This window comes from Myotis lucifugus, unplaced genomic scaffold, assembly GCF_000147115.1.
Source record: "Myotis lucifugus unplaced genomic scaffold, Myoluc2.0 scaffold_124, whole genome shotgun sequence".
Taxonomy (NCBI): Eukaryota; Metazoa; Chordata; class Mammalia; order Chiroptera; family Vespertilionidae; genus Myotis; species Myotis lucifugus.
Genome location: NW_005871172.1, coordinates 3,023,433 through 3,036,667, shown reverse-complemented (window position 1 = coordinate 3,036,667; position 13,235 = coordinate 3,023,433). Strand labels below are relative to the sequence as shown.

Sequence of the window (13,235 nt, the reverse complement as noted above, 5' to 3'; positions counted from 1 at the left end):
ATTTTTTTTTTGCAAACTATGGGTGATGAGCAAGAATTTACACTTGTGAAAAATGAACAACTGCTTTTTTGAATAAACAAGAACAAGTTTACATGGTACCTCAGTGATTGGATTATTATTTCCATGATTGAAAAAGTATCATTTTGGCATGAGAAATTCATATGGTTATCAAAAATCAGGTTAAGTATTTTCAAAAATCATAGATTGAAATTCAGATTTTCTGGAAATATGTTAAAGTATATATTAAATTAGTAGGGACAGAAGCTCCCCAGCAATATAATGTAATCAAATTTGAACATTATTATCTTCGCCATGGCCAGATCATAGCAGGTAGCTAGTACATGCAAGTTATTGGAAGAATGAAAAAGAAAAATGTGTATCTTGATTTTGTAATAAGGTGGCTATTAGTTTCTTACTAACCTTCTACTCTATCTTAAGACATTTTGGCCCCAAGAAGCAGTAGGTTAACCCATTCATCATTGGAGAATATCAAGAGTGAAAATTTAACAAAATTAACAATAGATTTGACAACCTGCTGAGACCTTAAAGAGGAAAAAGGTCCTAACATTAATAGAATATATTCTGTATCAGGTACTCTAGACATGTTTTTCCTCAAAACAATCCTTCAAGAAAAGGATAATTGCCTTTATTTTATAGATGTGCTCATTGAGATTCACAGAGATTAAGTCACTCACCTAAATAACATTAGAAAATAACACAGGTGACTTCCAAGATTAACCCTGGACACTGAGGCCCAGTTTTAATCAACTCCAAAACCCATAGTCTCTAATTCTAACACTGCTCTGGGTCTAGCCACCACGTCTGTCTCTATCTACATCGTTCAACCTTCTGTTTCCTGACTGGTATCTCTCCGCAGCCAGAACCAGTGGATATCATGGCAGGGAAGAATGTCCCACCTTGACAGAAGGTGACAAGTATACAGGAGTCAGGGAGCTCAGTGTTTTTCTGCTTCATAGTTTCAGTTTATTTTCACCCTGGCTTATTCCATCTAAGGGTTGAGACTGCCAGTGTAAGTAGTTTTGTATGTAATAGGCTTAAAGATCTCATAGAAAATTAATCTGGTACTATTCTAAAAATAGTAATGTTATTGACTAAGAAAAAGCTGGGGCTTAATTCATGCTCTGCCATGAATACACTGTGTGATCATGGGCAAGTCATTGTCTTTCTCTAGGTCTTCGTTTTCCCATTTGTGAATTGAAGCAATTGGACTAGATCAAATGTAATGTCCCATCCAATCTTTCACTGTGCAGTCTTAATCCCACAAACATACTTGAGAGGCAGGCAAAGTGTGATCATAGTGTCCACGGCAGCTCACTTTGACACCCAATGAGGTCAAGCTTTTTTCCTAAGAAACTATCCAAAGATGAGGGGGACAGCAGTTCAGGTTACATGTGTACGGATGTATAATCTACCTATTTATGAGCAGCTCTGATCAGTAGGCAATCAGTCTACTGGCTCCTCAAGATGATTAAAATGAGCTAATTAACCAGATTCCCAAGTTGTATAATACCTATGAAGGACAGTACTCTAACCAATCTTCAAGTCAACATTCAAACATTAAGAAGCTCAGAAAAGTCAGAGAACACATTTAACACTAAGAAAGCCCACCCTGCCTTGCCTCTCTTCTAACTTACCTCTAAGAACATTTAGAAGCATCTTATTTAAAACTCTGCTGTGTACTGTTATGGCTAAAATACTCTGTCTTAGAGATGTCAAAACAACAAAAGTTGGTAAGCAATTAGCTTATAATCTAATCTAATTGCACTGGTACTGAGGGATAGAGATGGCTGGTGTTCTTGGTGTGGAAAGCTAAAAGCCAGGGCAGTAACTTAGACTTCTGCTGGCAAGGCACTCACAGTCCATGCATAGAAGCTATGTGGAAATGATGGGGCAGAACAGCTCCTAAGGTGCCGTTACAGTCTATTGTCCCTACAATCTATATATTTAACAGACCCTAAATATCTTGTGACACAACCAACCAGAACATCTCCGTTGGTGCCGTTCTGGCTGATCAAGTTAACAATGTTTCATTTTAAAAGCGCCAAAATAGGGATTTACCCAATAAGGTGAAATGCACCATGGGTAGACATGTATTCATATGAACATATCTGCGATTCCATATTATAAAGACACAAGCACTTCTATGCCTGTGTAGTAAATGCTTGTCCACATTTATGTACATATCAAACATGTTTTATATACATCTAATGTTACTACATGTCATATAAAAAATCTACAATGGACATTGTGATGCACTGCCCAGATTTCTCCTTTAGGACTGAAAGATTTATTCCCTCAGCTGCAAAATATGTTGGTAGCTCACCCTCAGCTGTTTGGCATTGACCTAGCTGAAGAGACTTCCAAAGGAAGCCCTCATCCAAAAACTGGTTGACACAAGTGTGTAAAAACTCACCCCCTCCACTTGGGGCAATTCTGAATGGACATAGCAGCCTCCAAGCTTCCTATGGGCTTGGCTGAGGTTGGTTGAGACTGCATTGCTTTGATCCTTTCCATTACATAGGTGGCAATCAGAAAGAGAACTCCCCAATAAACCTGCTCGCTAATTTCCACCTCATCATCTGCTTCTATGACACACCCCTTTATAAAGAATGTCCAAATAAGAGAGCAACCAGGGATGCTTAATAAATTATAAAGTTTTATGACAGCAACACTGTGAAAAATTTTCTAAAACTGTATTACAGATTATGAGAACAAATTCATAAATCTAATTTATAGATCTTTATATTTACGGAAACTGAGATAATTCCAAAATGGACAATTTTGAAGACAGTTAAATTGAATTTGAAACAATCCATTTTATCAACCTTATTTCACATTATATATTTACCCTCTTTGACTTCAGAAGGTCTGATCCTCCAGAAGAAAAAGTAGTGTCCTATGGAAGTTCATAAAATTAAGATGGGTTATTTTGATTATAAGAGAACCAAATCTACCATAACAGAAGTCCTTTAACGTTCTAAATTTACTCTTCTGACTGCAACTAACTTAATAAGCAAGAATAGATGCTGACTCTAGAAACTAAACAAAGCCTATAAAATCACAAAATGTATGTTCAAATTGGGGAGGGAGCTCACAAAAGTTAAGGAGAGCTTGTGAACACATCCCTGAATGTCATGGACTTTTCCAATGCTCCAAATTCAACCAGTAAAGTCATTGGCTGAGACAACTCCCTTTAACTGGGAAACCAGGGCTTTCTGGTTCTGTAGAAATCACCCTGCTGCTTCCCCTCAGGGGCTCAGTCATATTCAGTGTGATATGTTTTAGGTCAAGTTTGGTTTTTCATCATTACTTTTGATCTTAGCCTAATCTCTCATCTCTCTTCCTTGTCTTCTGGTGTGAAATAAGGTGTTCTTATTTCAGAACCTCAGACGTCTTCTTCCAAAATGAATTAAGAAACTCAGTGAGAAATACTTAAAATTGACCTGTGTTTGAAGTTAATAGTGGATTAACTTTGAACTTCAACTCCAATTGATGGTACAAATTCAACTATCTCGGGTCACAGTGTCAGACGCAGAGAGTCACTGCTGAAAGCAAGGTGTGTCCAGTGCCAATGTCCTGCTAGGTTATGGATCAGGATGCTGCTATTCTAAGCCTGCTTAATAGGACTGAGGGCCTTCACTGAAAGGCCGAATTGCTGCACCAGTACTGAACACATGTCTCTTTTCCCCAAAAACTAAATAGCATATATACACATTCTATTTTAAATACTCTTTATGTTAATATTCCAAACAAAAATTTCCATATGTATTTTTCAAAGAAATATTTCATTCATGACATTAGTCAAAGGCAAGTTATTTTTCGTAATTTAATAATAATGTGGCTATTTAAATGAAATAATTAGTTTTTTGTGGAATGAAATTTCTGAAATGTATTAATTCTAAATATATTTTACTAAGCCCAATGTTTTTCAATTAGCGGTAATTTTGTCCTCCCTCCCCCAATAGAAGACATCTGGCAATGTCTAAAGTCATTTTTAATTGTCACAAAAGGGGGGAATGCTGCTGACATCTAATAAATAGAGGCCAAATTAGTAGCCCCAAGAATTACCAGGGCAAAAATGTTAATAATGCCAAGGCTGAGAAACCCTGATTTAATCTAATAAATCTGAAGTTTCTAACTTTGTATATTACCTCAGTTGGAAAGGAGTTTAAGTATGTGAGTTGGCCAATATGCCATCACGTCTACTGCTTCCTTCTACTGACTCTCCTACTATTGTGTGAGTATCTCATATCTGTGACAAAGTAGTATATTTGTTCCACATATTTAAAACCCACCATGATTTAGTTAGAAAGAATACATGGAACAGACTGACAGCTGTCAGTGGGGAGGGGTGTGGGGGGGGGGTTGGATGAAAGAAGGTGAAGAGATTAACCAAAAAAACATATTTACATAACACATAGACATGGACAACAGTGTGGTGATAGCCAGAGGGAAACAGGGGGAGGTGGAGATGGAGGTGGGCAAAGGCAGGGGAAAGTGGGGACAGAAAGAAACTTTGCTTGGGGAGGTGGACACACAATTCAGTGTGTAGATGATGTATGTTTTGGTGAACCATTATCACTCCAATAAATTCAGTTTAAAAAAAGGTATGGAAACATAAGATAAGAAAGTTCCTACTCTGTACCAGGAGTTGGGCTGGGTATATTCACATTAGCTTATGTCATTGTAACCCAGATCACTACTTTTATATTATAGATGAAGGAATTGAGAGTCAGAGAGGTTAACCCACTTGCCAAATATCACGTAGTTGGTGAGACTCAGTGACTACTATTCCAAGTGAGAATATATATTTTTAAAATCATTAATACTTTCTCATATATGCAAAGAAAATTTTTGAATCACTAATGGTTGTTACTACTCAAAGAAAATTTTTGAATCATTAATGGTAGTTAATGGGGTGAGGAGGCTAATTAGCTTTTCACCATATATCTTTCTGTATTACCAGAATTTTCAGTAAGTATATATTACTTCATTTGAAAACTAATAAATAAAAAAGACTCAATTAAACAAATCACTGACATGTGTCTCAAATTAATTTTAGGATTAACCCTGGACAAAATTGTAAAGTAGGAGATGGTCCATGGTGCATAAACCCTCATTTTTAACCCAATTTCCCACTCATTAGCCCTATGCCAAAACTTCTTTACCTACCCATGTTCCAAGAAAGAATCTTAGGAAGTTATTTACATTAAAATTAAATATGTTATTATTCCATGGTGTTCTCACTGAGCCCAAGACAGTATCTTAGGTTAAAGAATGACTCTGTGTTTATCTTTAATATCAGAGAGGTAGAAGAGGTTTGGGGACAAAACCTTTTTTTCCTTGTGGTCCTGACCATCTGTTCAGGCATCTCTTCAAGAAGAGCTCTGCCTTGTGAGCCCACTGCCAAGGATGAAGCACTTCATGGGGAATGAAGCACTTGACTGAACAGATCCAGTGGCTGGCAAGTGCCTGACAAGTCCCAAGTATATAAATGTTTATGGCTTAACAGGCACCAAAAGACCTGCCATTCCCCCAGATAGTCTCTCTCCGACCTGAGGATCAATCAAGGCAGGGTGTCCAATAATAATATACACACACACACATACCACACACACACACACACACACACACACACACACGTATACATACATATTTAATGTTAACTTCAGTAATTCAATGCAATGAGAACTGAGAGTAAAGTTGAATTCTTTGTTAAGCTTTGGGAAGTCAACACTTCCAGAGCTAAGCTGGTGAGGGCTTTGGTCACAGACATGCTATGAGAGTTCCATCCCCTCAAACCCCTTCCCAGCCCCCAGTGTCCCAGCTGTCTCCTAGCTAACGAATATAGATCCATCAAGAATGGGAGGATGATATGAAATGAGCAATGGCTCTGTATCCCACTAATTGGTTGACTTGTGTCCCCCAAAAAGATATATTCAAGTCCTCACCTTTGGTACCTGAAAATGGGGCCTTATTTGGAAATAGGGTCTTTGCAGATATAATCAAGTTAAAATAAGGTCATCCTGGATTAGGGTGGAACTACATCCAATGACTAACGTCCTTCTAAGAAGAGGGAGATTTGGAGAGACAGAGACACAGAAGACAGCTATGTGAAGAGGGAGGCAGAAATTGCAGTGATGCAGCAATAAGCCACGGAATGGCAAGGATCATTCATTCATCAAATAATCAGATTTTTTCACTCAATAAACTACAAAAGCCTCTCAACTGTCCCCCGTTCTTAACCTCCTACAGTCCATTCTCACACATCACACGAATGATCTTTTTGTAGGTAAGTCATATCATGTTAATGCTCTCGACAAAACCCATCTAAGGGTTCCCACCACAGAGTAAAATGCAAAGTCTTTCCAAGGCCCACAAGGTCTACCATGCTCTGTCCCATGCGTCCCCTTCTCTCATGCAGCACCTGCCACACTTGCCTTCTGGTCATTGGTCCTACACCCCAAGGGCCTCTACGCTAATGTTCCCATTGCTGGATGCTCTTACTCCAGCTCCTCGCAGGACCTCCCTGCACCATGACTTCATTCATATCTTTACTCAGTGTCACTTTCTCAGAGAGTCCTTACCTCCCTGTCTAAAGGAGCAACCCCACAATCCCTATTCCCTGAACTTGCTTCTATTTTTCTCAAGGCACTTATTCACTCCTAATACTGCTGGCATTGCATTATATATTTCATATTATTTTTTTTGGTCATCTGTGTCCCCCTATTAGAATGTCAGCTCTATGAGAGCAGGGGTTTTTATCTGATTTGTTAACTGTTGCATCTCCCATGCCTAAAACAGTATCTTTCATAAAATAAGCACTTGATAAATATTTGTTAAACAACAACAACAAAATCAGCAAATGCATTCTATAAGCTGCTTTGTTTTATTTCTTGCTCTGGCTGATAGGAAGCTTAGAGCAAATTCAGTGATGAGTTATAGTAATCTATCCCATCATGACCATAAAGCTTCTTTTTAAATATTATATTCTTATTCTAGTAACCTCACATATCCCCTTTATTTTAAGATATTTCTAAATCTTTTGGAACGGGACAGGAAGACAACAATGGGCAGGTAGGTTGAGTGCCTGGTTGATGCTTGAGAGCCTGGAAAGAGCCAGATGAGAAGGAGCCAATGGGGCTAGGGAGCCAGTGAAGGAGGGAAGTTAGTTTTACCTTTTCATTCCTGCAGTTGTTCAGCCCCATATTATTCATGGAGGCCAGTTTCCCATCAACCCCGTGTGGCTGTTGCTGCTGTTGCTCCCGCTGGATCTGCTCTCGCATCTTCCGAGCCTCCTGAATGGCTTTCATCACCGTATCCTGATCCCCAAACAGGGCAGGGGAGTTGAGACTGGACAGGATATCTGCACACACAGGATGCATTATCAGAGGCTTGTGAGGTGAGAATCTTTACAAAATACTTCTGCTCTCCACTCCCCTGTAGAATGCTGCATTCGCCAAACAAGGAAGGGGCAAGTTTGCTACTAAGAAAATCGCAATACTGTGCACAGAGCACAGAAGGCCAGGGCAATGAAGCTGTGTTGTTTTGTTGGTGATTGTTTTGGGTTTTGGTTTTGTTTCGCTTTGTTTTTTAGCTCTTGGAGGATGCCCTAGCACTCCAGTTTATCTGGGCTGTCAACCCACCTCACAGATGAAGGTTCCTGGATTCCAATTGTGTGTATACATTTATCTGCGCTGCTATGTCTAACAATTAACGGGAGAGTAGAGGGGAAGAAAGGGGTGGGAAGGGGGGACAGAGATGTCTGTTCAGGCTGCTCATTATGTTTGGTGTGCTAATTCCGGAAAGCTGTTGCTGGCCTAGCAGAAAGGATCTGCGAGGCTACATGTGTGCTTCAGTGACATCTGTATGTGTGTGTTTGTATGTCCACTGCAGGAGAGAGGGGGCAGGAAGAAACACCCCACACTCTCCGTTCCCCAGTCACTGGCTGGTTAATGAAGCATTCTACTCATCATGATGCCTCAGTTATTTACCAAGAGAATGACAACCCGTTCCCTGCCCCCAGCCCGATCACCCACTGCTCTCAGCTTCCTGCCTTCCTGACAGTGAGGCTGTATGAGTGGGGATGGTTTTCACATAAGAACAAAGCTTCAAATAAAGTGATAATAAATATTTACTTTCATTATGTTCCATGCAACACAGTGGGAAAATTTTCAAAATTAAACTGACTAATTTTCCTTCATATCTTGCATTATACTATAGGTTAAAATTTATACTTTAGAGAAGTTTTTCCAGTTCTAGAGAAAAATAAAACAATAGCTTGCTGATTGGTAGATTTCAAACCCACTTGTTTGTAACCTGGTATGAGCATTTCATGGCCCATGTCTGTGTCTGTGTGTGTGTGTGTGTGTGTACATGCGCACATGCCTTTGCTTTTAGAAAATATTCCCAAGGCTATCTATGGGAAAATTTTTAAATCAGTCACTTTTTAGGATATAGAAACCCATGTCTTGTGCGCTGAAGCTTTTCTGATACCAAAAAATCTCTCCTATATTGTCTGGAGCAGAGAGCCATTACTTCAGCCCATTTCTAGCTCAGGATCTAAGACATATGCTCTGCTGAAGTATAAACTTCATAAAAGCAGGGCCTGTAACAGGGTTACCTCCATCCCTCACAATGCTCAACACAGCAAATCAATGCTTTCCCAACAAAACTCGGAAATGGATAATAGAGGGCCATTTCAAGACCAAGTCAATTATTATTTACTGATGCTGGCTTTTTCCTCATCTCGCAGCTTCTGATGATCCAGTGGTCACATTCACACACCGGATTTGCTTTGGTCCTTGCTCCCATGCAAACCCACTGACCTGGGCTGAGGATCTCGGGCCCCCAAAAGGCATCCTGACTCAAAATGAGAACAGGCCACTGTGTGGCTCCTAATGTGCAAATTTCAGTGAGGAAGACTCACCTCTGCCTTCGACTCAGCACAGTTCAGCAAATGCCCCAACTGTGGGTTCACAAAAGGAGCACTGATTACGTGGGAGAGGATGTAGAGTCTGGCCTTAGTTCCGCTGACTGCACAGCTACATGGTTGTGGGCAAGTCATTTTACCTGTGAGAACCCCATTTACATACATCCAGGGTAATAACACTACACTACCTAACTCATAAGATTATTGTGAAAAAATCAAATAGGCAAAAATGGTAAGCTGTAAATGGCTACATGTACACATTATTTAACTTACTGCAATAAGCATTTCAGGCTCCAGGACTCAATAACACAAGGAAGGTAATATGGTGAAGAAATGCTAGCACTAGTCCCTAATCCCTTTGAATGTCTGTGTCTTTATTTGAAAAGTGAGAGACTTAAAGAGTATAGTAACAATAAAGTAACAGAGCTCCTGACAAGTTTTTCACAAGCTTCATTCCACACGTACTTGTAAGGGTGCTGGTATTCACTCAGCCCAGCCTTTTCAAACCTTACCCCTTAAAAGTGCCAGACACCACATTAGACAATTTACATGCATTTTTCTCTCTTAATTCTCATAACAACCTATGAGCAAGGTAATAATATCCCCCTTTCAAAGATTAGGAAACTAAAGTTTAAAAGATTAAATATCTTTCCCGGGATTATACAGCTAGTAAGTAAAGGCTCTTAGTCCAAGTCCGTCTGACGCCAGAAGCCATGATTTCCCTGCACACTTCTCACACGGGGTGTGAGCATTCCTAGAGAGACCTGGCCACGTGTCAGCAACTCTAAAAAGCCAGAGGATCATTATATCTTACTATATTCCAATTTTATTTCACGTAGATTTGTTTTAATGCAAACTAATAGATTAGATGTGAAAGTCACATACATTTTAAAAAGAAAACATAACATTTGAAAGGAATTTTGGACTTTTGGTAGGCAGCTTTGAGGCCAGGGTCCCTCTAGGTCCTTGGAGGGCTCATGGTCACGCCTTCTGCACAGAGTTACTTTAGTGGCAAAGCACTGATCGAACACAGAAATTCCCAACAGTCTGATTTGCTGGATCGAATTCATCATCATCTAAAGAACCCATCCCAGCAGAATTTATATGATGGCCTTTCCCAAAAGCTCTAATAACCCAAAGGGCGCCAAATTGGGTTATGTTTCAGTAGGACAGATTTTACTTTTTTTTTCTTTTTCTTGGACTAAGGAACACTTTGGAAGCAAGGATCAGTCATCGCTCAACAGGTGTGGTTTCTGTTACCTAATTCATAAGTCTCTTCCTGGTGTTGACCTTTCCATTTACCTAGAGAGGATCCCCTTCCCAGGCTCCCTGCAATGGGGCTGGGGATGCCGCTTTTGTTGGGCAGGCTGACCGGGCTGGTTTTGCTGGCTGGGAAGAGGCTCTGGGTGGGAGAGGTTGGGGACTTGACAGGCTCCGCTGTCTTGGGTCTGGATGAGAGGTTCAGCGGCTGTGCTGCAGCTTCATCCTACGGGAGTTTAACATAAATAATTATTAAAAAGAAAAAGACAAATGAAGCACATTATCACTTAGCAAGCCACAGTTATTTTACACCTCAGAGACAATGCCACATTCTCCTACAATCATAACAAAAGGAGCTAATTATCTACCTCCTCCAAGATTCATCGGAGGAAACCTCATTAATTTCCCTGTGTTATGCTTCTATTTACATTAACTGTGTAGTTGGATCATTCTTTTTGCCAAATTAAAATCTGAATTAGCTCACATTACAGCTTAATTTCCTAATGTGTTTTCAGGGATCTAAATTAACCTAGGGCATTCACAAAGAATTATTTAAAATTTCAGCAGCTCTGTAGTGCTTTTGTGTTATTCTCTCTAAAAAGTTCCTGGAACTATAAATAGGCCCTGCAGCTAATTTTTTAATATATATTTTAAATCAAACAATTGCCAGTACTTTAAAAATGGAAACACAGGAGGACTTCTCTGATCTCCTGGGCTTCTGCCCGGAGCCGCCTGCCGCAGCATGGCTTCTATGTGGCTTTCTGGGTGTGGGCACTCTTCATGGTCTGTATTCTGGTCTCTACTCATGTTTAAAATTAATTTTTGCAAAGAGTTAGCACACATTATAATTATGTTTTACATACCATGCTATATGCAATTTATTTTTCATGTCTAAAGTGATGTCTCTTTATATCTTTGCTCCATATATTTACAGAATGTCTATTTTAAGACCTGTCCTATACTGAGCACAGGACTCAAATATCTTGCTTGTAACTCTGGTTTAACCAGAAGTTCAAAAGCTAAGCTCCTTGCCATTATTTTGTCTCATTTATCCTGCCATAAAACACCCGTAACAACACTTCCACCATGCTAAAAACTTACTTGTAATATGAGCATATTCATTTAAATGCTCAGTTTTAAGATCTGCATTATTGTGTTCTAAAATGAAATTGTCAGCAAATGTTAAGGCCTGTTTTGCTTCTGAGGAGGCACAGAGAACTTGCTTTTAATGTTATTGTTTAAAACACACAGTAGAGCTTGGAAACAGAACATCCTCCCCCTTGGCAACCCTGTGACCTCTCTGAGGCTCAATTTCTTCATCTGTAGAAAAAAAAAGGGGGGGGGCTGATTTTAGCTGATCTCTAAGGTCTCTTCCAGTATTAATGGTCATTGTTTAAGAGGCAACAAAAAGGGATGCCAGAAAATACTACTCAGGAAGGAGAACTCGAAAAAAATAAAAATCACATTCAACAAAGGAGCCATTATGTTCCAAGCACTGTGCTAGACATTTTCACACATATTAGCTTATGTCACATTCAATAAACTATGAGGTTGAGCAGTATTATTCTAACTTCACAAAGGAAGCTGAGTCAGAGTGATAAAAGCACTGTCCAAAGCTCTACGTGGAAGGACAAAATCTGAATTCTAGTTTATTGGACTCCAAATCCCAGGTCCCTTTACTACTATACTATCAGAGACAATACAGTGGGGCCTTGACTTACGAGTGTCCCGACTAACGAGTTTTTTGAGATATGAGCCGTCTCTCGGCCGATTTTTTGCTTTGAGTTGTGAGCTAAAATTCGGGTTACTAGCCAGCTTCAGATACCCCACCGCTAGTTGGCGCAGCGAACGTCACAGTGAACGCCACAACATCAGCCCAACATCACGTGTCTCACTCGTTCACTTTATGATTTGACATACGAGTAATTTGAGTTACGAGCTCCATCACGGAACGAATTAAACTCATAAGTCAAGGCCCCACTGTAAGTCATTTGATAATGTAGGGATGTCCTACAGTGTTTTTGCTCTTGTTTTGTTCTGTTTTTGTCATGGTAGGAAATAGGTAATCAGACACATCCATGCTGCAATGTTCTTTTATTTACATCTAGACATAGGATAGGTTCTTAGGTAACAATTACATCCTTTGTGAATGTCAAAATTATCCAATATGCTTAATTATAATTTACTTCCTTTTGTTCTAAACTCAAAGGATATTTAGACTAGTCAGTTCCTTTATTCATATCTAAATAATAGTGATTCAGATGCTAGGTTCACTCAGCTTCTTAGATATCTAAGGTCAGAGTTTTCTTCAAATTTGAAAAATTATCAGCAATTACTTCTTAAATATAGTTTTCTGTTCCTTCATTCTCCTTCTGGGGTTTTAGTTGCATATATCAGGTCATTTGATGTCCCACAGCACTGTCTTTTTTCTCTGTATTTAATTTTGGATAGTCTCATTGTCATGTAATCAAGTTCCCTAATCTTTTCTTCTGTAATGTCTAGTTTGTTGCTAATCTCAATCAATACTAATCCAGTAAGTGTACTTTTCAAACAGTGTTGATTTTTTTTCATCTCTAGACATTCAATTTAGGTCGTCCATGTCTTGCCTTATAACTCTTATGTTTTTCTCTAACTTCTTGAACATATGGAGTTTATAACATCTGGTTTTATTCAGCTTTGAATATACTCCAATTTATTTATCTTTATAATTTAATAATTGGCACTTGCACAAACAATGCCACTGGGCACAGGAAGCACCTATCAGCTCCCAATCATGTATCTCTTTCTACCCTGTCAGACCTGCTACTGGTCCTCACAGCTGGTCCTGGCCTGACAGAAACTCTGTGGGTGTTTGGGGGGAAGCAGATTTGCCTAATTCCTCAGTTGGCTATACTTGTCTCTTATAATAGCTGTGTTTACTGTTTTATCTGCTAATTCAATAATATGTATCATTTTGGGGGTCTGGTTCTATTGACTGAGTTTTCCCCTCATTATTGTTCAGATTTTCTAACCTCTACAAAAG

General features: G+C 39.3%; 1 protein-coding gene across 2 annotated transcripts in view; it reads right to left on the bottom strand.

Annotated features, from left to right (window-relative positions):
• The window catches only part of SOX6 (SRY-box 6), a 458,732-nt gene that overhangs the window by 64,379 nt on the left and 381,118 nt on the right, over nucleotides 1-13,235 (bottom strand). The window contains exons 11-13 of one of the 2 annotated variants that reach the window (XM_023758148.1): nucleotides 10,214-10,439; nucleotides 7,200-7,387; nucleotides 2,870-2,917 (exon numbers count right to left, since the gene is read on the bottom strand). In XM_023758148.1, the coding sequence (XP_023613916.1) occupies nucleotides 2,870-2,917; nucleotides 7,200-7,387; nucleotides 10,214-10,439 (462 nt within the window). The remainder of the gene's footprint in view (nucleotides 1-2,869; nucleotides 2,918-7,199; nucleotides 7,388-10,213; nucleotides 10,440-13,235) is intronic. The other variant, XM_006093837.3, reaches the window with a different exon arrangement.